Below are 26,239 nucleotides of genomic sequence, written 5' to 3'. Positions count from 1 at the left end.
TCTCTGGTGGTGCGGTACATGGTGGCTCTCTCTGGTGGTGCGGTACATGGTGGCTCTCTCTGGTGGTGCGGTACATGGTGGCTCTCTCTGGTGGTGCGGTACATGGTGGCTCTCTCTGGTGGTGCGGTACATGGTGGCTCTCTCTGGTGGTGCGGTACATGTTGGCTCTCTCTGGTGGTGCGGTACATGGTGGCTCTCTCTGGTGGTGCGGTACATGGTGGCTCTCTCTGGTGGTGCGGTACATGGTGGCTCTCTCTGGTGGTGCGGTACATGGTGGCTCTCTCTGGTGGTGCGGTACATGGTGGCTCTCTCTGGTGGTGCGGTACATGTTGGCTCTCTCTGGTGGTGCGGTACATGGTGGCTCTCTCTGGTGGTGCGGTACATGGTGGCTCTCTCTGGTGGTGCGGTACATGGTGGCTCTCTCTGGTGGTGCGGTACATGGTGGCTCTCTCTGGTGGTGCGGTACATGGTGGCTCTCTCTGGTGGTGCGGTACATGGTGGCTCTCTCTGGTGGTGCTTGGGCTATTAGTTCCCCCAGCACAGTCCTCTTTCATTGTGCATGTCTCCTATAATAGCTGCTATAAGCACTGAGTCCTCTGCGTGTTTTTGGGATCCCCCCAGCAGAGTGCATGCTGGGGAGTGTAATCAGCTCCCTGCTATCTCTGCACACCTATCTCTGGGACTACATTTCCCATGATGCCACTCTATTTCTTCTGATTGGCTGCTGTTGTGGGGACATCTCCTCACATGTGCTGCTGAGTCCCGACAAGAGAAGGGGAGGGGGTGAGGGGGGGAAACGTCCTGCCAGCAGCCTGCAGCTCTCCCCCTTTCCCCACCGTGCAGACACCTTGGCTGGAGGAGCAGCCCCTGGGAGCAGAGGAGCGGAACTGTTGGTATCGGCTCTGAAGCTGAGCTGTGTGTGAGAGAGACACACAGCTCAGCCGATGCAGCCGAAAGTCCCGCTGGAGACACAGACACGGCCGCATAGCGGTAGTGGCGAGCGGCGGCCACGGCCTGTGTTAACCATGTTCAGGCCGCGGTCGGCGCTTACCTCCCGCTGTGCGGCCTGAACAGCAACAGGCTACGGCGCGGGTGGCCCTGGCCGGGTCGGCCCACCGGGCATATGCCCGGTCTGCCCTATGGCCAGTCCGGGCCTGACTGTATCTACTACTTTTTTACCCACGGCAACAACCAATTCCGTACCAGGAGGGGAGGCAGGAGATCAAAGATGAAGCGTAGCGAGAGGAGTGACTACAAGACGTCAGAATCGCCAGAGACGGTGAACGATAATGTGGTACATAATATATCTTCAGTTTCTTTAACAGAGACTGAGTTATGTGTGTTGAATAAAGGTTTAGGCTTTTGTCCTAAGGATAAAATGAATGGCTTTGTCTTAAAGCAAGATCTTTATCGTTTTTATAGACAACTAAGATTTAAAGCACATTTTTCGGGTCAACCTGTTATTGAACCATATTTTTTTTTATTATTATCTATAAGTGATTTGGGTTTAAAATCTAAGAATACCAGAGTACCCCCTACTTCCTATTCTGCCATTGAGGTGTTCATTGAGAAAGTGGATAATGATATTAAAACTTTTCTAAGTGATAGTAATAAAATCGACCATACACCAAACAATTTAAATCAAGAAGAAATTACGGCATTAAACTCCTTGTTGTCCCGGCGAGATATTACTATCAAACTGGCCGACAAGGGGGGATGAAACTGTAGTATTCCTTACTTCTGAACATCCAGTCACACCTGTGATATATATATATTACCTTAGATTCATAAGGACCCCATCAACCCTCCAGGACGCCCTATTGTTTCTGGGATGGAATCTGTGACAACACCACTAGCACAGTATTTAGATAAGTGCCTTACACCTTTATTGTGTAATACAAAATCATATATAAAAGACACTACAAATTGTCTTGATAAAATCCAAAATATACAGTTGTCACCTGATTCCATTCTGGTCACATGGGACGTTTCTAGTCTTTACACAGTAATCCCTCATGAGTTAAGGAGTGAAGCATGTCAGCGGCTGTTGATCGATTCAGGTGCATATGAGATACGCAGCGTAAGTGCACATATGCCCTGTCGTATCTTTGCTCCTGACTCTGAAAGCAAGATACGCCTGAAACTAGGCTTCATCCGACCGACGTAAGTTTCCTATGCCGTTGTATCGTTGGCGCATATTTATGCTGGCCGCATGGGGCGCTCTCATTGATTTACGATTCGAATATGCAAATGAGTGAGATACGCCGATTCACAAACGTACTTGCGCCCGGTGCATTAATATACGCGGTTTACGTTAGTCGTACGTCTGGCGTAAAGTTAAGCCTCATAAAGCAGGTGTAAGTCAGCAGCATCAATGCAAAAGACTGCACCAGGGAACACAGCCGTAGTTTTTTTACGTCGTTTACGTAGTACGTGAATAGGGCTGGGCGTAGGTTACGTTCACGTCGTAGGCAGTGATTCGACGTATCTTAGGCGTTCGTTCCGACGTGATTCTGAGCATGCGCAATGGGATACGTCCATGAGCCGGCGCATGCGCCGTTTGTTATTCGTATCTTGATGGCGCTCGGCCCATCATTTACATGGGGTCATGCCTTATTAGCATGGCTCACGCCCACTGCCACTTACGATGAGTTACGCCAAGGGAACCCAGCGTAGATTTGGGAGCAAGTGCTTTGTGAATACTGTGGCCCGGATTCACGTAGAATGGCGTATCTTTGTGCGGGCGTAACGTATCTTATTTACGTTACACCTCCACAACTTTTACAGGCAAGTGCCGTATTCTCAAACGAAAGTTGCGGCGGCGTAGCGTAAATAGGCCGGCGAAAGCCCGCTTAATTCAAATGTGGTAGATGTGGGCGTGTGTTATGTAAATTTTATATGACCCCACGTAAATTACGCTTTTTACGAACGGCGCATGCGCCGTCCGTGAAAGTATCCCAGTGCGCATGCTCCGAATTAACCCACAAGAAGCCAATGCTTTCGACGTGAACGTAAATGACGCCCAGCCCTATTCGCGAATGACTTACGCAAACAACGTAAAATTTTGAAAATTCGACACGGGAACGACGTCCATACTTAACATTGGTACGCCGCATGTACGCCTCATATAGCAGGGGTAACTTTACGCCGGGAAAAGCCTAACGTAAACTGCGTATCTGTACTGCGTCGGCCGGGCGTACGTTTGTGAATTTGCGTATCTAGCTGATTTACATATTTCTAGGCGTAAATCAGCGTACACGCCCCTAGCGGCCAGCGTAAATATGCAGTTAAGATACGACGGCGTAAGGGACTTACGCCGGTCGGATCTAATACAAATCTATGCGTAACTGTTTCTAAGAATCAGGCACATAGATATGACGGCTCGGACTCAGAGTTACGACGACGTATCTGGAGATACGCCGGCGTAACTCGTACGAGAATCCAGGCCAGTGCTCGCCGCTCTGCGCTACGCCGGGATCTTTTCCTTGTTTATCTTGTATCCAATGTAACTCTATGATTAAAGGTAAATATATTTCACATTTCATATCCCCACAAAGGCTTTAATATTCCCATTAAGGGACACTACACCTGCCAATCATCGTATGTGGTATATGCTATCAAATGTCCATGTGGATTATTATATATTGGAGAAACCACCCAAAAGGAAAGGATCGAATAGCCCGTCATAAGTATTCAATCAGAGATAAACTAATACAGCTACCACTTGCCCGTCATTTTGTAGAGAAAGGACATGCTGTCTCACAATTAAAGTATATGGTATTAGAAGGCATTGAAAGAAATGGGAGAGGTGGTGATCGTGAACTTACCTTGAGGAGACGTGAGGTACATTGGATACATTTTTTCAATGCTATCACTCCTAATGGATTAAACACAGATTTGGATTTATTTTTATGATTCATAATTTTTTATCGATGCATATGGGTCTGCATTTACTTTTTTCAATATATATTCTTGCAATATTTTGAATACTTTTTTGGTATGTAACCTTAACGAGAATATTTGGAAAAATAAAATCATTTTAAGTGCAGCAACTCTTGAACTCTTTCTCATATATATATGGTCGGTGGGAAGACCTGTTTGCTGGCACTTGTTGTATACTGAGCAGGGGCGGACTGAAAACTCATGGGGCCCCCGGGCTTACAGATGGCCACCATGCCAGGAGGCAGTGCAGAGGCGGGGCAGCTAAAATCTCGAGATTTTCACATCAAAAGCATGTCGGTTTCGGACATATCAGGGACAGATGTAAAAAAAACACAGATTTTTACATACTGTCCCTGGTTTTACTGAGCCTGGCAACCCTGATGAGGCCCCCTATTGGCATGGGGCCCTCGGGCAGTGCCCGAGTGCCTCAATGGTCAGTCCGCCCCTGATACCGAGTGCAGTTCTCCTCCACTTCTTTGCATATATATATATATATATATATATATATGTAAATATATATATATATATATATATATATATATATATATATTACACACACACACAGTATCTCACATGAGTGTACAGCTTGTATAACAGTGTAAATTTGCTGTCTTCTCAAAAAAAAACTCAACACACAGCCATTAATGTCTAAACCGCTGGCAACAAAAGTGAGTACACACCTAAGTAAAATTGTAAAAATTGTGTCCAATTAGCCATTTTCTCTCCCCGGTGTCATGTAACTTGTTACAAGGTCTCAGGTGTGAATGGGGAGCAGGTGTGTTAAATTTGGTGTTATCACTATCTCATACTGGTCACTGGAAGTTCAATATGACACCTCATGGCAAAGAACTCTGAAAAAAATAATTTTTGCTCTATATAACCACTTGCCCACCAGGTAAATTCTGGCACTTCTCTCCTTCATGTGAAAATCACAATTTTTTTGCTAGAAAATTAATCAGAACCCCCAAACATTATATATTTTTTTTAGCAGACATCCTAGGGAATAAAATGGCAGTCATTGCAATACTTTTTGTCACACCGTATTTGCGCAGCGGTCTTACAAGCGCACTTTTTTTGGATAAAAATCACTTTTTTGAATTAAAAAATAAGACAACAATACATTTTGCCCAATTTTTTTATATATTGTGAAAGATAATGTTACGCCGAGTAAAATTATACCCAACATGTCACGCTTAAAAATTGCGCCCGCTCGTGGCATGGCGTCAAACTTTTACCCTTAAAAATCTCGATAGGCGACGTTTAAAAAATTCTACAGGTTGCATTTTTTGAGTTGCAGAGTAGGTCTAGGGCTAGAATTATTGCTCTCACTCTAACGATCGCGGCGATACCTCACTTGTGTGGTTTGAATACCGTTTTCATATGCGGGCGCTACTCGCGTATGCGTTTGCTTCTGCGCGCGAGCTCGTCGGGACGGGGCGCTTTAAAAAAAATTTTTTGGGTTTTCTTATTTATTTTTATTTAGTTTTATAATTTTTTACACTGAAAAAAAAAAAAAAAAAATTGATCACTTTTATTCCTATTACAAGGAATGTAAACATCCCTTGTAATAGAAAAAAGCATGACAGGTCCTCTTAAATATGAGATCTGGGGTCAAAAAGACCTCAGATCTCATAATTAGACTTAAATGCAAAAAAAAAAATTAAAAAAAAAAAATGTCATTTTTTCAAATGACAAAAAAAAAAATGTTTCTTTAAGAGGCTGGGCGGGACTGACGTTTTGACGTCACTTCCGCCCAGCAGAGCTAGGAGGACGGGTGAAGGAGATTTCTCCTTCAGTCCCGTCCCCGCTCAGCTGCCGGACACATCGGATCCCCTCCGCCGCTACCGACGGCTCCGGTAAGCGGCGGAGGGCGCGGGAGAGCGGCGGGAGGGGGGGGGCCCCTCTCCCGCCACCGATAACGGCGATCTCGCGGCGAATCCGCCGCGGAGACCGCCGTTATCGTGTACAACACCGCCCCCTGAAAAGATGAATATCTCGGTTGTGGCAGCAGCTGCTGCCGTTATCGAGATATTCAACTTTAAAAAGGAGGACGTCTTTTTGACATGGGGCGGTGGTCAAGAGGTTAAAGATGGCCTAGGCTATAAGAAGATTGCCAAGACCCTGAAACTGAGCTGCAGCATGTGGCCAAGACCATACAGTGGTTTAACAGGACAGGTTCCTCTCAGAACAGGCCTTGCTATGGTTGACCAAAGAAGTTGATTGCACATGCTCAGCGTCATATCCAGAGGTTGTCTTTTGGGAAATAGATGTATGAATACTACCAGCATTGCTGCACAGGGCACAGGGTTGAAGGGGTGGGGGTCAGCCTGTCAGTGCTCAGACCATACGCCACTCACTGCATCAAATTGGTCTGCATGGCTGCGTCCCAGAAGGAAGCCTCTTCTAAAGATGATGTGCAAGAAAGGCGGCAAACAATTTGCTGAAGACAAGCAGACTAAGGACATTGATTACTGAAACCATGTCCTGTGGTCTGATGAGACCAAGATAAATGTATTTGGTTTAGATGTTGTCAAGTGTGTGTGGCGGCAACCTGGTGAGGAGTACAAAGACAAGTGTGTCTTGCCTACAGCCAAGCATGGTGGTGGGAGTGTCATGGTCTGGGGCTGCATGAGTACAGTTCATTGAGGGAACCATGAGCTACAGTTCATTGAGGGAACCATGAATGCCAATGTACTGTGACATGTAGAACATGAAGTGGTAGTAAACTGCAGTGGATGGAAAAAAAAATCCCCTGCAAGGCAATGTCATAATATGCTAGAATGTATCACATACTAGTACATTACTAGCACTTTTGAAAGACTTACCTTAGAATGAAGCCCTCCAGTGGCGTGCTGCAAACCCATGGATCCCAGTTACCATTTATAAATGCAATGGGGTAATTCAGGGAAAGATGTAAATCTGTGTGTAGGGAGAATTTGTTTCTGTAGTGTACTATATTATGAAAGATTATTAGAAGCTGCAGTAAGGTAAGCTGCATGTTCTTGTGCACCCCTGCGTTCACAATTCAGAGACCAACAGTACTTTTTAGGATGTAGCACCCTCCTAGATATTTTGCTAGTTTAGGTAAGTTTAGGTCTTGTGGCTCTCCTGTAATCTCATGTAATCCATAAAGCAACTTGTGATTACTTTGGGCTGCTCTGGGCTTTGGAGGGTGCATTTTTGATTGTCTCCCCCTGCCTTTTGGATACTTCCAGAATAAGGTGGGTGGGAGAGTAAAATGAGCCGTCTGAATAATTATGTGGTTCCAGATAATCCCTGGGGGAGGTTACCCAGAAGGTGGCTAAGAGTGTGCATGAATAGTTTGGAGCCTAAGACAGCAGGGTTCTTTTCCATGGGGGAGGAGAGTTTCCCAGCCAGAAGTGCTGCTGTCCTTCTAGGTAGCCCAGATGAAGATTCTGCTTGTACTTATCAAGGTCTCAGCTTTTTAAGAGCTGTTGACCCTTTTCTGCTAATTCTTTGAAGCTAAGAGAGTGGTTTACTAGGGACCATATCTGGAAGATTCACAGAGGAAATTGTCTCACTGAGTCTAGATGAAGGTGTCTATGTACCTGAAGGCTTCTAGTGACTGTTTAGTGACTGTTCCTTAGTATCTTAGTATTAGTGCCTTATTAAAGGGGGCTCCCAGATTCCAATAATCCTCCCGCCCACAGACCCCAACGGGCAGGGTTGTCGGGAAGGGACCCTTGTCCTCATCAACATGGGGGCAAGGTGCTTTGGGGTGGGGGGGCGCCCCTGCACCAAAGCACCCACCCCCCCATGTTGAGGGCATGCGGCCTGGTACGGCTCAGGAGGGGGGCGCTCTCTCGTCCCCACCCCCTTTCCTGTCCGGCCGGGCTGGTGCTCGGATAAGGGTCTGGTATGGATTTTGGGGGGGCCCACGCAGTTTTTTCTGCGTGGGGGTTCCCCTTAAAATCCATACCAGACCTATGGGCCCGGTATGCTCATTTAAAAAAAAATGGCGTGGAGTTCCCCTTCATGCACAAGTCGTGTACAAGTCGCATGCCAAAGTCAGATCTGTTAATCCGACTTTGATCCGACTTCAGAAAAAAAGTAGTGCAGGAACTACTTTGAAGTCGGCACGACTTAAAGTCATGCCAATATGAATGGTAGACATTGAAAATCATGAAGAATGACTTGTCATACGATTTTGCCGTCCAAAATCGTGGTACAAGTCGTATAAGTGTGAAAGGGGACTTAATGTCTTTTTTAGAAAAACTGCAGTTTTTGTTTAGCTCCTGCCCAACTCCCCCACCCCACACATCCTTGTAGGCTTTGTTGTTTTATTGTTTTTGTTTACATTTAAATATATTATTCCCCCGTTTGCCAAAGTTGCCGTCAAAGTTAGGCAACCCCCCACTTAATGTTATTATTTATTACCATTTTGTTTGTTATTTCGTTTTTTTTATGAAACCAGCTGAATTTTGGCACTTGGTATTAATCACAGAGCTCAGACTAGGAGAAGCAGAAGCATCATGAGGAGTCCATCAATTGTACTGCACTTGTTTTTTTTGTGCTTTGTTACATTACATATCAATTTTTTTAATGTTTAAAAAAAATAAAACATTTCTGTGTATTTGTTTCAAGGAGATTTATGCATGGGGCAATTATTTTAGCAGACTCTGCTCTCTGTTCATTTTATTTCACTGTATACCTACGACTCAGAGACTACCTGACTAAGAACAATAGACTATAAAATAGATTATAAAATGGGCCATCATGCATTCTATTGTAATATAAATGTCCTTGTACATGTTATTTGAAAAGACAACAACATTATTTGACACCTGAATAATGCATATACATCCAATTGTTTTTATCTAATGTCTAATGTCCAACATTTAATTATAACAGGTAGCAGTTTTATATTTATTAAGTAAGTACCTCAATCCATGCATTAACAGGAAGTGAATACTAATAATGTGGATCCTATTTATAATATGAAATGTAAGTTCAGTGTTTTGCTTCACATAATTAAGCATAACACACATCATAAACTCATTTCAGGCTTAGGCACCCTTGGATACCGTGTGTAATAAACACATATTTAGCTGAAGTCAGCTGAATAAGCACACACGCTCTGTACTAAAAGTGACCAGCCGCGGCTTACTATGAAACCAAGTAACTGCTTTCCCATTTGATTTTGCATTTGAAGCTGCTTTTAAAAAGAAAGCAAATACAGTACAGAAAAAGCTGTCCAAAGTCAGCTGAAACAGCTTCACCTTTTGGGCATTACTGCCGAAATATATCTATTCTGGACAGGGCTGCTTTTCAAATGGTTTCAATATTTGAGTCTTTTGAATAATTAATGCATTGTCTATCTATGTCTTAATGAAACTAAACTCTCATCTCCCCACCATCAATGTGATGTCCACAAGCTCTCTTGCCGTGGCCAACATTTTTGCCCAGGTTTGGCATTTTTGAACATCCTGGATCATGTAAATCCCACCCATGCGAACCCTCAGTGTAAATTTTTTAGATTTTTGTAAGCAGGCATGTAATAAGCTTTTATTACAGAAGAAACACCTTCCTGCTAGCAATCATCGTGAGACCGAGTGGTAACCGATCAAGGGGGAAAGGCAGGGGAAGTTAATCAGTGACTGTAAGGCTTTTCCTTCTGAAGGCTATTCCTTTTGAAATACAGCACTAAACACAATATAAAAAACAGTATCAACAATATTGAATATTGGCATGCATTAAAAAGGGGATTCCAGAGATAAAACGATAATTCTTCTGCTCTACAAGACTCTGGTCTGGTCTGGCCGCACCTGGTGTATGCTGTCCAGTTCTGGGCACCAGTCCTCCTCAGGAAGGATGTACTGGAAATGGAGGGAGTAGGGCAACAAAGCTAATAAAGGGTCTGGAGAATATTAGTTATGAGGAAAGGTTCCGAGCACTGAACTTCTTCTCTCTGGAGAAGAGACGCTTGAGAGGGGAAATTATTTCAATTTACAGATACCATACTGGTGACCCCACAATAGGGATAAAACGTTTTCATGAAAGGGAGTTTAACAAGACATGTGGTCACTCATTAAAATTAGAAGAAATGAGGTTTAACTTTAAACTACGTAGAGGGTTCTTTACTGTAAGAGCGGCAAGGATGTGGAATTCCCTTCCACAGGCGGTGGTCTCAGTGGGGGTCATAGATTGTTTCAAGAAACTATTAGATAAGCACCTGAACGACCACAACATACGGGAATATACAAGGTAATACTGACATATAATCACACACATAGGTTGGATTTGATGGACTTGTGTCTTTTTTCAACCTCACCTACTATGTAACTATGTAACAAAGTAACTTTTTAATGATTTTTTTGTGAAAAAGTCCACATTTTCCTTCACACACTTGAACTATCAAACTCTGTAAAGCTTTCTATTATGTTCCATAGGGGGGCGCTGTTCGAGGGAGTAGGCAGAGACAAATTGATGAAAAGCTTAATGCAGTAAACATTTTATTGGAGAATTTGACAGGCATAGTAGACCTAATGTCCATTCAGAGATTGCTACTCAAAAGTATGCCAGTACTATTGAGTTATCTTCCTGTCAAGTTCTCCAATAAAGTGTTTACTGCATTGAACTTTTCAGCAATTTGTCTCTGCCTACTCGCTGGAAGAGGGCCCCCTTATTGAAAATGTTTTGCCCCTCATTTGGTCTCATGAGTTAGGGAGCAGAGACCCAGGTTTAACCCTTATCCTTTCCCTTACATGCTACTTTGGATATGCCCATGTGCCTGTTTTTTTTTGTTGTTGCTTAGAAACATCTTATTAACCTGCTGTGTATTAATCACCAGAAGACAGCCGACCACGTAATTTTGGACACACACCGACTCACTAAAATTGCCTAGCAATTGCAAGTTGGACACCAAAAGCATAATATATCATATTATGGGTATGAATAGATGAATCACAGCTCCCACAGCCTTATCTCGTCTCCAGGCTCTCACAGAGATGAATCAGGTTGATAGTATATGTAGATACCAGAAAAAAAAAAGTAGTGCGATACCATACAAATAACTCAATCCGTTTTTTAACATCTTATATAGTCACATAAATAAAACAAATCCTGTATCAGACTAGCGTTCTGTGAAGCTTCTTATTAACCTGTGTGTGTTTGTCATGTACAGTGGTGGCCGCTCATAAGGGGCTCAGGGCGCCGTCCCCCTAATCCATGCGCCCGGCCCCTAATCTCCATTCAGGGTGCCAGATGCATGGATTTCAATGGAGTTTTTTTAAGCACATAATTAGCGACTGAGGCTTTAATAAGCTTCAAAAAAGGTGGACTTGGGGCACAGAGCACTGTTCCCCCGAGCCCACCCACTTGTGTGACATTAGCAAATTGGGGAATCTGTGACCTGGTTGGGGTAAGTGCTGGGGTAGTGGGTGGGTGAGAAAATCCACAATCGATTGTGCTATGGGGGGTGGGGGGTGTGGCCTTGAGAGCAGGGTGAGGTAGGAGTGCCTGCAAGATCTTCTGTTATTGCAGAGGTGTGTGGCAGGTGCGTCAGTAGAGTTGGGCTAGATAGCTGAAGCAGAGGATGACAGCAGGAACAGCAATGCAGGCATACAGCAGATGGAGGATCAGCGTTACCAGGCACTATGCAGCACAGTTGGATGACTGGATGCAGGGTCAGACAAGCCAGGTCAGCAGGGATGACCAGATATAAGCATAAACAGCAAGCAGAGAATGGTCAAGATGCAGGCAGAATTTGGTAACAGGATAACAGGCAGATGAGAAGATATAAACAAAGTTTTAAAGTGGATGTAAATCACATTCATGAAATCTGACCTGTGTATTTCTGTTGCCTTGTGTCGGGGAGGTAATTTAGCGACAGATTAGCAGAGAGCTGGTCTATTCACAGCACATCTCTGCAAGTTTCTTTGTTCCTCTGCCTATGTAGAAGGGTAGGGTGTGCCTTTCCTCCAATCAGCTCACACACAGTATCCAAACTCCCCTCCCACTGCTGAAACAGAAAGAAAATATTATAACACAATGTGCACTTTCTAAGGAGTCTAGGAAGCTGAAGACAGCAGATATACATGTAAAACATATTTGGTGAGATTTGTTTTATCTCTTTGTATCATCTGAGGCTGTTCACTTCACTGGGTATATGGAGGGTTTAAATCCACTTTAGGGCAAGACGAGGTTAGGACAGGTGGAATGCAAGTGTGGTCAGGATAAGCCGTTATCAAACACAGGAATCAAAATACATGGCACAGGAACATGGGTAAAGCTGCAGATCAGACAGCAATGCACTAGTGCAGCTGCTGCCCCTATATAGGCCATTTGGTGCCAGTAAATGTCTTGCACGTGCATTCGCACACTCCTTCGCACCTCTACTGCCCCAAAGATGCTGCTTGCAGGAGTTTTTTTAATGTCCTGCCATTGCATTGCCTCAGTGTGAAAGCACTTAGACTTTCACACTGAGACTGCAGGGAGGTGTTTTTCATGTGCTATTTTTAGGACAAAAGCGCCTGAAAAATGTCCCAGTGTGAAAGGGGTCTAAGCCTGACTGGGAAATGCTTCCTCTGTCCCTGATGTTATCAAAGTTGTAGATAGCACAAGAGAGACTGAGTGGCACCATAAGCTACATGGTGTTGCTGGTATATGGCCGGACGTTACCTATGTTGATTGCTTTACAACTAGACATAAGTCAAGCATGGGGTTATACCTTTATAAATTTACACTTGTTATAGGGTTGTTTAATGTTCATAGAGTAATTCTAAGGTGAACTTCCACTTTAAGGTGAAGTGTCCACTGTAAAATCCTACCAGTGTTGAATTGTGTATGAAACAGTAAATCTGCTGCTGTGATCATAGAGGATTTCTTTGGCCCTATGCTTTAGTGGCAGTTCACACTTGTGCGCTGTGAGACATTGCTGTGTGAGTCGGGTGCGATGCAGGAACCTGCAATGGATTTGCAGGGTTCCTGCATCGCACACGTGTGAACCGGCACTTAAGAAGACAAGTAAGCTTGTTCTGTGCAAGTAAATGAGCTGTTATTACTTCCGTGAGAATAAAATGGTGATATGTAGGAGTCATTCATTAACTGAATAATCTGTAACTAAATGTCTTTTTGCTACTTTTCATTAAAGCCTAAAACACAACTAATTGCTGCTCAATTTTACTACACGAAATATCTGCAATATTAAATATCTTAAATATCTTAACTATAAATTGTTTGCAAGCTCAGCTCTAAGGTGAGAGTTTAATTTAGCACAGAAGATCAGCAGAATGGTAATTCACTTATTAACTCAATGCTATACAGAATACCATTCAAACTGACCACAAGCACTAGACTACATTGTAAAGATTCCATGGATCTTGGAGTTACTATTGAAGAATGGAACATCCAGGCAAATAAGCGTGCAGATTTATCTACCCAACCAATAGAGAAATGTTCTGACAATTACAAATAACCATAATTTGGTGATATGCCTCCTTAGAAATACACTTTTATATCTAATCTGAGAGGATTCAGAGTGTGTTGATCAGACACTAGGGAACGCAATAAATCTTTGTTCTCCTATCATGGAGCTAAATATCATCACTTATTAATTTCACGTTGGCCACTGTATGTCTGCATTAATCTATATCTAAAGCCATGATTTATTTTTTATTTTTTGCTAGAGTAGGGGGTAGTTAAAACCTTTGGCCATTAAAATGTATTCACTCTCAAGCATTTAATGCGCCTAAATGTGCTTAGATGTGCAGCGCCTGGCTACTTTCATAGCCGGTGCTGCTGTAAATTTAGAGGGGGTCAGAGAGTTAGTTGCCTCTGACCATGTTTATTTTGGCTCTGTTCCAGCTCTGGCTGTGCTGTGTGCCCATGCTTGCTGTCTGGGGACTTTCAGGTACCCCCAGACGGTAGGTGGACTTTCAGGTACCCCCAGACGGTAGGTGGAGTCAGGGTCGTGTGGATACTTCTCCTCAGCAGTCAATCAGGAAGGTTGATTGCCTTGCTGTGCATGCTGGGAAGGGGTATTTAGAGGGCAGATGCCATTGGTTGTGCGTCGTCACCTTGCCGCCATCCACCTGGGCAGTCGTCCCACCACCAACGTGTGTGGCCCTCCTGGCCGGGGTGTGTGTGTGTGTGTGTTCCAGTGTTCCTGGCTCCGGGACCACGTTGGTCTGGAGCACCTAATCTACCTGTGGGCCAGGTGTGTAGACTGGGTCTGCTATTTGCAAGTGGTCCTGGGCTGCCCGTCCCATGGGAGGAAGCAGATCGATGGAGAACCTGTCTGGGAGATACCGAGCACGAGGCTGGTGTCTTATGATAGGCCTAATTGCTCATCGAAGGACACTTAGTTTCTGAGAGGCTGGACGGAGGTTGCCTATCAGTTCATGACATAACTAAAGCTGTTTTGAAGGAGATTCGGGGGCTGAATCCAGTTGAGAAGGATTTTGGACCGAAGCTATCTCCACCTTTAGGAGGGTCTGTGGCAAAGACTTCACCCTAAAGTTTCTGGGTGACACTCTGGCTGCTAGGCTGGTGAGAGAGGCCTATCCAGGTGCACTATACCCACTCTGGCTAGAGTAGCGAAGAAAGTTGTCGTTGGAAGTAGGACTGTTTCTGTAATCATTTACACCTGAATCTTTCGCCTTCCATTTCTTCTATCCCTTCACCTTCTCTACCATTTACCATTTTTACCCCGTTGGGTAATAAAAGCACAGAAAAGACACCTGTCATGTGGACATTAACTTTATTACAGCTCTCATCCAGTACCCTAGACGGCGGGAAGATATTGTAGAGGTAACGTGCCACCCAAATCAAACCAGCAGCTCCTTTGGGGGTAGTGCTACAGACGCATTTACAACCATCAAGTGTATTTCTGCCAAACGGCTCCTGCAAGGAGGAAAGGTGTCTCGTAGCGATGGGCCTGTGTCCTAGGAACCTTACTTGCAGTCCTGGCCAAAATGGTCACAGGACAAATGAAAGATTATTTTTAGATTGTAAGCTCTAACAAGCTGGGCCCTCTGATTCCTCCTGTATTGAATTGTATTGTCTGCCCTCATGTTGTAAAGCACTGTGCAAACTGTGCAATCTTGTATTATAATAATAATAACAATAATAATCTCCCCAGTGGGGACATAGAAAGGAATAACAAGTGCTAACCCTGTTCTATTGTAAAAACTTGATTTGTATACAATGGGGACCTTGTTCTGGCGATATGGCCAACTCACTCTGGAACTTCTATTAGGTATTTAGACAGGCACATTCATTTCAGCAATTAAATATACTTGGCAATGGCATGGGTGTAATCATTGAAGCGATTATGAATGTACTGTAGTGTATGTGGCAACTATGTTCAAATTCATTGTGGCAGTCAGCAAAAAGTCACATTAATATATTTTCTGAGTAATGGAAAGATGTTAAGAATAGAGATTACATTTTGGTGAAATTGACACAAAGTAAAATGATCTTTTACCTTCAGCAAAACTATGGCTTCTATTTTTTTATTTTATCTTTTTTTACTATTTTTCTTCTCTAATGAGTCTAATATGGGCCATTTTGTAGCGCAATAACAGGTCCAAGAGTATAATGGAAACTTCTGTAACCATCCAGAAGCATTTAAAGTCATATGTACTCTTAAAAACAACCAACTGAATGTGATAATTGAGTAACAGCTCTTAATTTTCTCAGAACTTTCCTTATTTGTACTTAAACCACTTTGAGCCACTGTACAGTGAAATGTATTCTAAATATTTGTTCTCTTATAGGTCAACTGGAGTCATGCAATTCACAGTGTGGTAAACAGCTCCAGAATTGTTCCTGTCATTCAAGTTGTTTGAAACAAAGTATCTGCTGTGCAGATTATCAGAAAATGTGCCTCCAAATTTCACCCCATTCAGGGACACTAATGGGAGGGAAAGACTTTAAAATTCTAAACATAACTTACAGTTCTACTGTAAATGTGACATGCCGGTGAGTATTGACACTTTTAATACTTGTTAAAATGAGTAAAGTATTGTGCCATAGGCAATAGCAGGAAAGCACACATTTAAGTGATGACCTTTCTTGGCTAACTAAATATATTTTGTCATGTAAGTTTTGGAGAATATTCAGGCAAATTATCATGAAAGTGGTATTGGCTATATTTTTCCACCGAAGCTGGCAACACAATACTTGTTCAGCATATTTCCCTCAATGTGATGAATCCTGGATAGTGCTGGCTGTTTGGAAGACCTTTGTCTAGCTACTTGCTTACTGGGCACATAAACCCCCTTCGTTCCCAGGCGAAATTTCAGCTTCCGGCACTGTGTCGCTTTAACTGACTGACGCTTTAACAAAAAAAAAAAAATCGCAATAAGCGACTGGTTTGCGCAAAAGTTATAGCGCCTACAAAATAGGGGACAGAATTATGATTTTTTTTCATTATTTTTTTTTTACTAGTAATGGTGGCGATCTGCGATTTTTATTGGGACTGCAATATTGCGACGGACGTATCGGACACTTTCGACACAAATTTGGGACCATTCACATTTATACAGCGATCAGAGCTATAACAATGCACTAATTACTGTATAAATGTGACTGGCAGGGAAGGGGTTAACACTAAGGGGTGAGGAAGGGGTTAACTGTGTAGCCTGGGTGTGTTCTAACTGTGTGGTGGGAGGGGGGGACTGGGGGAGGTGACCGATGCTGTGTCCCTATGTACAAGAGACACAGATCGGTCTCCTCTCCTCTAACAGCACGTGGAGCTCTGTGTTTACACACAGAGCTCCACGTCTCTGCTGTTACCGGCTGTGTTCCCGACGATCGCGTGTACCCGGCGGACATCGCGGCCGCCAGGTACACGCATCGGGTCCCCAGCGATGCGGCGGGTAATGCATTTAAAAGTGGCGCGCGCGGGTAATGCATTTAAAATGACGTCCAAAGACATCCACTTGGCACCTGAGAACCGCGCTGTTGACGTCTTTTGTCAATAGCGCGGGTCTCAAGTGGCTAGAGTAGCAAGCATTCCAGAATGTTTCTGGCTGTCCCTGTTTGCATTTTGACGTTCATATATATATATATATATATATATATATATATATATATATATATATATATATAATGCCCCATACACACGACCGTTTTTTCCGTTGGAAAAAGTCAGATGAGAGCTTTTGGCCAGGAATCCCGACCATGTGTTTGCTCCATCAGACTTTTTCCTACAGGAAAACTTCTGGGGGAAAAAAAAAATGGCAGGATCTCTTTTTTACCATCAGGAAAAAATCTTAGCGGGAAAACCGTTCGTCTCTATGCTTTTTCTACGCGCAAAAAACCACGCATGCTCGGAAACTAATCGACACATGCTCAGAAGCATAGAACTTAATTTTCTCGGCTCATCTTAGTCTTTTACGTCACCGCGTTCTTGGCAGTCAAAAGTGTGACCATGTGTATGCAAGGCAGGCTTGAGAGGAATTCCGCTGGGAAAACCCTTGTTTTTTTTCCTGATGGGAATGAGGCCATAACGAATATTTAAATATGTATATATTAGGCTGGGTTCACATATGAGCATGCACCGGCAAGTCCGGTGCCTCCTCATTCACCGTTTCAGGTGCGATTACAGCCTGAATTTTTGGCTGAATTCAGACCTGAAAAGAACCAAAAGACACACAGCGTTCCTCACACCGGAGCCACTTCGGAGATATGTGAAAGCGGCACCATAGAGAGACGGTCAAAATCTCCTGCTATTGCAAATTGGATGCAATATATCCGCATCTAATTGGCACTAGTGTAAACCCAGCCTAACACTTAATTTATGCAAAGTATATAGATCTTTATGGCTGCAAAATAATTCAGGAGCCAGCACAACAAAGATGATTTGATGGGGAAGGGAATGATTTTTGATCTGTGGTAGTAGAGTCATAAGGATGGGAGAACTGGAGATTGTCATTTGATTGTGGGGTAAAGCAGTCCCCCCTGCCCCTACCCAGCTTTATCAACAAAATATGGTGTCACTCCAGGTCAGTCCACCCTTACCCACCACAGTTGTCACTGGCATTCACTGTTTCAGGAAAGATGAATAGTGGCCCACTGACATGTCAGTGGGCCGCTATTCATCTTTCCTACCCAACATTACGTGAAATGCTGCCACAGCTACTAGCATTAAAGTTCCAGGTTATGTGCAGAGATCTCACAAACAAAAATATAAGAAACTGTCAACTGGTTTATCTCTTTGCATCTAATTAAAGCTGAAATGTCAACTTTCGTTGGGCTAAGCTAAGAAATTAACTCTATATTTCTCTATTAACAGGTTCAACAATGAAGTAAATACTCAGGGTTATGTTGATCAATCTGGATATGCTCACTGCATTTCTCCACTACTGTTCCAGACTGGCCATGTCAAATTTTCTTTGTCGTTAGATGGGGGGTTAAACTTTGGACCATCAGGAACATGGTTAGCTGGTAAGGTTCTGCAGATGATTTTTACAGGAAACTTTCTAAATGAGAACATCCCCAAGCAAATAGAAAAGGCATTCCACAAACTCTCATGCCCTGTACACACGATCGGTCCATCCAATGAGAACGGTCTGGTGGACCGTTTTCATCAGTTAACCGATGAAGCTGACTGATGGTCAGTCGTGCCTACACACCATTGGTTAAAAAAATGATCGTGTCAGAACGCGGTGACGTAAAACACAACGACGTGCTGAAAAAAATGAAGTTCAATGCTTCCAAGCATGCGTCGACTTGATTCTGAGCATGCATGGATTTTTAACCAATGGTCATGCCTACTAACGATTGTTTTTTTTCTATCAGTTAGGAATCCATCGGTTAAATTTAAAACAAGTTGGCTTTTTTTTAACCGATGGATAAATAACCGATGGCGCCCACACACGATCGGTTTGGACCGATGAAAGCGGTCCATCAGACCATTCTCATTGGTTTAACCGATCGTGTGTACGCTGCCTCAGTGATGTGCAGGGAAACATTACCACTATGGTTAAGTCAGCAATTCCAAAGCATACGTGAACCCTACTGTTTTTAGACACTCATGAACTACTTTTGTTTATGATATCAATCATATCATTTCAAATAACAAAAATTTTAAAAAAAATTAATTGAACTTCTTAGGCCTCGTACACACGGGCAAACATGTCCGATGAAAACGGTCCGCGGACCGTTTTCATCAGACATGTCCGCTGGGATCATTTGGTCTGATGGCTGTACACACCATCAGACCAAATTCCCTGTGGACAGGATACGCAGTGACGTGGCCGCGGCGTGGCCGCGCCGATGATGCGGCGACGTGCGCGACCCTGGAAGGTCAATGCTTCCACGCATGCGTCGAATCACTTTGACGCATGCGAGGGCTTTCAGCCGAGCATGTCATACAGACGACCGAACATGTCCGACGGACAGGCTTCCAGCGGACATGTTTCTTAGTATGCTAAGAAACATTTGTCCGCTGGAAACCTGTCCGCTCGGCCGGGAATCCGGTCCGGTCGCCCGTACAGACGACCGAATATGTCCGCGGAAACTGGTCCACGGACCAGTTTCAGCAAACATGTTCGGTCGTGTGTACGAGGCCTCAGCGGTAATGGGACTGAAAGTTCACTTTCTTTCCTGTCTCAAGGCCAGGACTGTGGGCAAACTGAAGTGATAGTCATCTGTGTATGTGTTGTCCCTGCCAGCTGTCTTGACGAAACATTTGCAGGCCAGGAGGTATGGCTGCCTATGATGTTGAATGATGTTGAATACTGAAAACACAAGCTTACAGGAATGCTGCTAAAAGGCATGGTGTGTTGTAGTTCCAAGGCAGAAGCATCAGGGGGACAAAGCTACCACAGAAGCCTTTGTTTAGCATTTACTTTAAAACAGAAAGGCCACAAGCAGAAATTAGCAGGATCAACAGGTATTTAATAAGGCTTTACTAACTCTAAAATCGCTGCACATCAGCAACCACAAGGCAAAAGGGAGCTATTTCAAGAACAATACTTTCTGTGTTTACATAAACATTAATTCAGGTTTTTATACTAAGAGAGGATTTGTCACAGAAGGGTAGCTTGGTACACAAGCAAGTCTAAGAAAAAAGGGAAAATGCAAACGCTGAAACATTTTTATTTTATTTACAATAGCTAAACTACTACTATGTCCCCCCACATTGTTGCCTTATGTTTGGTACACTTAACATCAATTGTGATCTTCAATAAAAGAATGTAATGTACTTTTCCTGCATTGCATTTTACATTTAGAAAAATAAAAACTCCATTAAAAAAGTCTAAATTGTATGGTTCGCTATAAATATTCCTCACGTATTTGTAAAATACAGTATGGTAAATATTCATGTTTCACATTTGGATAAAAAGAACTGCAGCACTTGTAAAACATGTATCAATATTCCTGTGTCAATAAAGTGCAGAGAAATGCAGCTACATCAAATTAGATATGCATATATCAATTAATGCGTAAACAAAACCATGTGCCATATAATAAGATGCAACAATGAAGTGCAATAATAAAATTAAGACTAAAAATCCTTGTGGAAATAAAGTGACTTGGTACAAATGCTTGAACCCGTGAGAACCGTCACCCCAGTGAGATGAAAGGCTTACTGGAACTCCAGCGACCCCCCCCCTCAGGCCTCGTACACACGACCGAGGAACTCGTCGTAAATGAAACATCGTTTTCCTCGACGAGTTCCTTGTTAGGCTTGTCGAGAATCTTGACAAGCTTTCTTTGCGTACACACTGTCAAGACAAAATCTCGTCGTTCTCAAACGCGGTGACGTTCAGCACGTACGACAGCACTATAAAGGGGAAGTTCGATTCCACTGACACAACCTTTGGGGCTGCTTTTGATAATCTCATGTTACTGCGTATTAAGTAAAAGTTTGGTAAGAGACGATTCACGCTTTTCAGTCTGTTAATGCGTGACAAATGTGCTATCTCCATTACGAACACTACTTTTACCGAAGGTGCGCTCCCGTCTCATACTTTATTCTGAGCATGTGCGGGTTTCTAAGCATACACACGAACGTGTTTCTCGTCGTAAACCAGCCCGACGAGAAACACGACAAGGAAATTGAGACTCCCGACGAGGAAAAAGAGAACTTCTCTTTTTTTCTCGTCGAGTTCCACGTCAGTTTTCTCGACGAAAAACATACACACGACCGTTTTTCTCGGCAAAAAAGCTCTGCCACCAAGTTTCTTGATGGATTCTGTCGAGGAAAACAGTCGTGTGTACGAGGCCTTACTCAGGGAGGTCACGAAGAGTTAATTGGATCAGAGATCCTCAACCATGGACATCAAGATCTCCTGGGCGTCTCAAGTCTCCTGGGCGTCTCCCACCAGGAGCCTCCGTATCCCGGGCGGTAATCTGACTCCACTGAGTCTCCAATTTGCATAAAACAAGGTAAAAACAAGGAGCTTCCTTACAAGTAGAAAAAATCCTCAACACAGACATGTAGAAGTGATCGCATATGCGCAGAGCGTGTGAGCGTGGTGCTAACACGTCTTCTACGCGTTTTACAAGCGCTGCACTTCTTTTTATCCATTTTGACTTTGTGCCTAGTATTCAGGTTATAGTGTTCAGCTGCTGCTTGATATATGTTAAACTGAGCATGGATATTTCACCCATTTACATTCATGTTTCACATTTGTCTATGGCCAAATTTGTTAAAGATTTCCTTCAGATCTGGAATGGATTTTAAGGGGAACCCCATGGCAAAATTAAAAAACAAACATTGTTGGGTCCCCCTCAAAATCCATACCAGACCCTTATCTGAGCATGCAGCCCAGCAGGTCAGGGAATGGGGGGGGGGGACGAGTGAGAGCCCGCCTCCCGAACCATACCAGGACACATGCCCTCAACATGGGGGGATACGTGCTTTAGAGTGCTTTAGAGCAGGGGGTGAGTCTGGGGGTCTGTCCCCCCACTCCAGAGCACCTTGTCCCCATGTTGATAGGAAAAATGGTCTCAATCCCACAACCATGCCCAGTAGTTGTGGGGGTCTGTGGGCAGGGCACTTTTTGGAATCTGGAAGCCCCTTTAATAAGAGGCCCCCCAGATCCCAGCTCCCCCCTATGCGAAGAATGAGGTAAGTGAAGGAGTACTGCACTAGGGTAAAGGAAGCTATTTAGGGACAAAAATGTACCTTTACAACCCCTTTAATATAAGGACACTAACCTGTCCAAGGATCCCACAATGTGGGCACCCCAAGCCGATTTGTCAATCGGCTTCAGGTGCATGCGCCGGGATTGTAAGTAGGCTTCACAGCCAGTTTCCTATTGCACATGTGCAAGTCGCATTGCACTGTCTAAATAGTCCCGTCGTCATCTGGGACACACACAGGTCCCAGAATGCAATGGGGGGAAGAAGGATAGGTCAGGCATGACGCAGATCACTGTGTGGCAATCGTACCAGGAAGTGGGAGCGGGTACCTGGCAAAACAAGGTACCTACTTCCCCCCCAAAAAGTGGCAAATGTGGCAGTGGAGGGGGGGTGCGAAAAAAGTGGAGCTTCCCCTTTTGGGTGGAGATCTGCTTTAAATTGTATACAGACAGTCTGAGCCCCTATAATTGCAAAAATTTAAATCACTGTTTACTTGGGACTTTCGTAGAGCATCCAATTTTTTAGGAGCTTTTAAAGCATATCTATGATCAAAATATAAAATTACTAATTTATTTCGGCATTGTATTTCAATTATTTCTAGCCTGCTCTTATTAATCCGAACCATCTTGAAAATTGTGAACTTACTATGTGAAGATCTCCATACATTTAATTCCTTAAGTACTGTGACACATGTTCACTGTGCCCTGGGAGTAGGCACTGCTGTGTCACACATTTCACAGAGCCTGCCCTCTGATCTACATAGGTGCTGGGGAGAGGAGTTTCAGGAGGCTGAGTCAGTACAGGAATAACTGTTTGCAGACAACAAGGGGCCATGGGGTATGTAGTCCTTAGAAACAGAAGAGGACAAGTTGCAAAGCATGCTGGGAATCCAGGAAGCTGTGGAAAGAGATGGCCAGCAGAGAGACAGCACTGGTAACATTAAAAGGAAATGTTTAAGTACATTTATATTGGATTGTCAAATACAATTATTGATTTTATTGCTTTTAAAATGCTGATGTTGGAAAATGAAAATGTATGCTGTGTGATCAAAGATTTCCTTTAAGGGCAGGGACTAACAAGAATGACTTGTGGTGCTGTATAATTTTGTTGGTGCTATATACACAATTTGTCATTATAAAGCCTATTGTTTTTCTGATTTGTTTTACTCTAGTTCATCATAGCAAAGCTTCAGAGTTGGAAAAGAGTGTGCTGGTTAATTCAAAAAAATGGCAATATTATGGAACACCTGGATATAATGAGACACTCTCCATGACCTGGAATGGTAGAACTCTTACCACTCAACACATCCGTATAGAAGTCTGGGGCTATAATGAGACAGGTGATATGATGTGATGAAACATGATAATAACCTTTTGTTTATTATATACTGTAAATAACATAAGCACACATCACCACTCAAATTAAATAATAACAAATGCATTTACTATGACTTAGTTTATTAAAAGGGTAATTCCACCTTCTTCTACATATTGTCAAACTTGACTAAATAAGAAAAGATGAGAAAATCAACTCTGTAAGTTGTAATTTAGTAGTCATTGTATTGATTTATGATTTTAAAAGCTGATAGTAAAACCTGTAAACCTAGTAGTAAACCTGTACTTTGCCCATAATAGACACAGTAATACACAAATTGATGGGGAATACTTAAAGTGATTGTAAAGGTTTTCTTTTTTTCTTTAACCACTTCAGCCCCGGACCATATGGCTGCCAAATGACCGGCACTGCGTCGCTTTAACTGACAATTGCGCGGTCGTGAGACGTGGCTCCCAAACAAAATTGACGTCCTTTTTTTTTACCACAAATAGAGCTTTCTTTTGGTGGTATTTGATCACCTCTGCGGTTTTTATTTTTTGCGCTATAAACAAAAATAGAGCGACAATTTAGATACAAATTCAATATTTTTTACTTTTCGCTATAATAAATATCCCCAAAAAAGATATAAAAAAACAAATGTTTTCCTCTGTTTAGGCCGATACGTATTGTTCTACATATTTTTGGTAAAAAAAAATGTAATAAGCGTTTATTGATTGCTTCTCACAAAAGTTATAGCATCTACAAAATAGGGGATAGTTTTATGGCATTTTTATTAATCTTTTTTTTTTTACTAGTAATTACGGGGATCAGCGATTATTATCATGACTGCGACATTATGGTGGACACATCGGACACTTTTGACACTATTTTGGGACTATTCACATTTATACAGCGATCAGTGCTATAAGAATGCACTGATTACTGTATAAATGTGACTGGCAGAGAAGAGGTTAACCACGAGGGGCCTAGGAAGGGGTTAAGTGTGTCCTAGGGAGGGATTCTAACTGTTAGGGTGCATGGCTATGAGTGCGACGTCACTGATCGCTGCTCCCGATGAGAGGGAGCATACGATCAGTGACAGTGTCACTAGGCAGAATGGGGAGATGCTTGTTTACACTTGTCTCTTCCCGTTCTACAGCTCTGTGACCCGATCGCGGGACACCGGCAGACATTGAGTCTGCTGGTCCCGCATTCTTGGTCACGGGGCTCGCGGTAGGGGCACACACGCGCTTGCACGATGGGAATTTCAAAGTGATGGATGTACATGTCACTTTGCCCAGCCGTGACATTCTGCCAACGTATATGTGTGTGAGCCGGTCTTTAACCGGTTAAAAATAACAAACATATTACACTTGCCTCCTCTGTGCAATTGGATTTGCACAGAGCAGCCCAGATCCTTCTCTTCTCGGGTCCCTCTTCTGCTCTCCTGGCTCCTTCTTCTGAGGGTACCCCTTCAGCAGGCAGCTTGCTACAGGGGCACCTGATTTTACGCCGATGTACATGGATCTGCCCCACAGTGTTTTAGATGATCTCACACTGCAGCTATGAGGCTACATGACAGGCATACCAGGGTACAGTCACATGTCAAAAAGTTAGCTATGTAATTTCAGGAAGAATTCAAGAAAAAATATTCAGTTTTGGCAAAATTATAATTTCTAGTTGTTCTCTACAAGGTAGATGTTCAAGCTTAAAGGGGTTGTAAAGGTACATTTTTTCCCCCCTAAATAGCTTCCTTTACCTTAGTGCAGTCCTCCTTCACTCACCTCATCCTTCAATTTTTCTTTTAAATGTCCTTATTTCTTCTTTGAAATCCTCAGTTCCTGTTCTTCTGTCTGTAACTCCACACGGTAATGCAAGGCTTTCTCCCTGGTGTGGAGTGTTGTGCTTGCCCCTCCCTTGGACTACAGGAGAGTCAGTACACTCTCTACGTTGCAGATAAAGAAAGGAGCTGTGTGTTAGTGGGTGTCCTGACTCTCCTGTAGTCCAAGGGAGGGCGTGAGCACGACACTCCACACCAGGGAGAGAGCCTTGCATTACTGAGTGGAGTTACAGACAGAAGAACAGGAAGTGAGGATTTCTCAGAAGAAATAAGGACATTTAAAAGTAAAATCGAAGGATGAGGTAAGTGAAGGAGGACTGCACTAAGGTAAAGGAAGCTATTTAGGAAAAAAATTGTACCTTTACAACCCCATTTAAATTCAGGCTCTTTAAAAACATGAATCCACCCAAAACTATTATACCAGGTTTTGTTAGATCTAGGAAAGTATAACTACCTGACAATTTCTTATTTCTGTTATTGGTGAGATAATGTATCTTCATTTGTGGGTCTGAAAGCCATTATACAGGGTTCTTCCTGCACTGTGTACAAAATAGCATTTACTTTAAACTATTTGAGAGTGACTGAAATTTTACTGCCATTGTTACAGGCCTGAAAGAGAGTAAAACAACTTATAAAATGTAAATGTATATTTTGCTTGCTGTAAATCTTGCTTGTGCCAGTTCATCAGCCCTGCCTAGTAAGGTATTATCCAATCTAATTTTGCAGGGGAACGATACACTGAATCATGGCAAGCTGATTGGACCTACCTCTACACACTTGATCCAAGTCATCCAAATAACGGCAACCTAACATTCACTCCAGTTCCTGCACAATCTCCCTTTGATCAGTGGGATGTAGGGATGTTGAGGATCATAGCAAGTGAAAAAAATCCTGGGGAGAGGTACAGTACGCGTTAAAGCAGATTACGGTAGCTTCTAACAAATAGAATTGTTTCAAGAACATTACGTTTGTGAGGACTGTAATTAATTGACAAATCAATGTGTAAGACAGCGGTGCCCAACGTTTTAAAGAGCGAGGGCCACTTTAGCGACTGGATAACCAGCCAATGAGCGGACTCTGCTT

At 43.2% G+C, this 26,239-nt stretch overlaps 1 protein-coding gene across 2 annotated transcripts in view; it reads left to right on the top strand.

Moving 5' to 3' along the window:
* The window catches only part of SUSD2 (sushi domain containing 2), a 320,283-nt gene that overhangs the window by 104,271 nt on the left and 189,773 nt on the right, over nucleotides 1-26,239 (top strand). For both annotated transcript variants that reach the window (XM_040345523.1, XM_040345532.1), the window contains exons 2-5: nucleotides 15,681-15,885; nucleotides 18,203-18,354; nucleotides 23,174-23,341; nucleotides 25,883-26,057. In XM_040345523.1, coding sequence (XP_040201457.1) covers nucleotides 15,681-15,885; nucleotides 18,203-18,354; nucleotides 23,174-23,341; nucleotides 25,883-26,057 — 700 coding nt within the window. The remainder of the gene's footprint in view (nucleotides 1-15,680; nucleotides 15,886-18,202; nucleotides 18,355-23,173; nucleotides 23,342-25,882; nucleotides 26,058-26,239) is intronic.

Source organism: Rana temporaria, chromosome 1 (genome assembly GCF_905171775.1).
Source record: "Rana temporaria chromosome 1, aRanTem1.1, whole genome shotgun sequence".
Taxonomy (NCBI): domain Eukaryota; kingdom Metazoa; phylum Chordata; class Amphibia; order Anura; family Ranidae; genus Rana; species Rana temporaria.
Note: the sequence above shows the minus strand (reverse complement) of the source record. Positions and strands in the feature narration are given on the sequence as shown.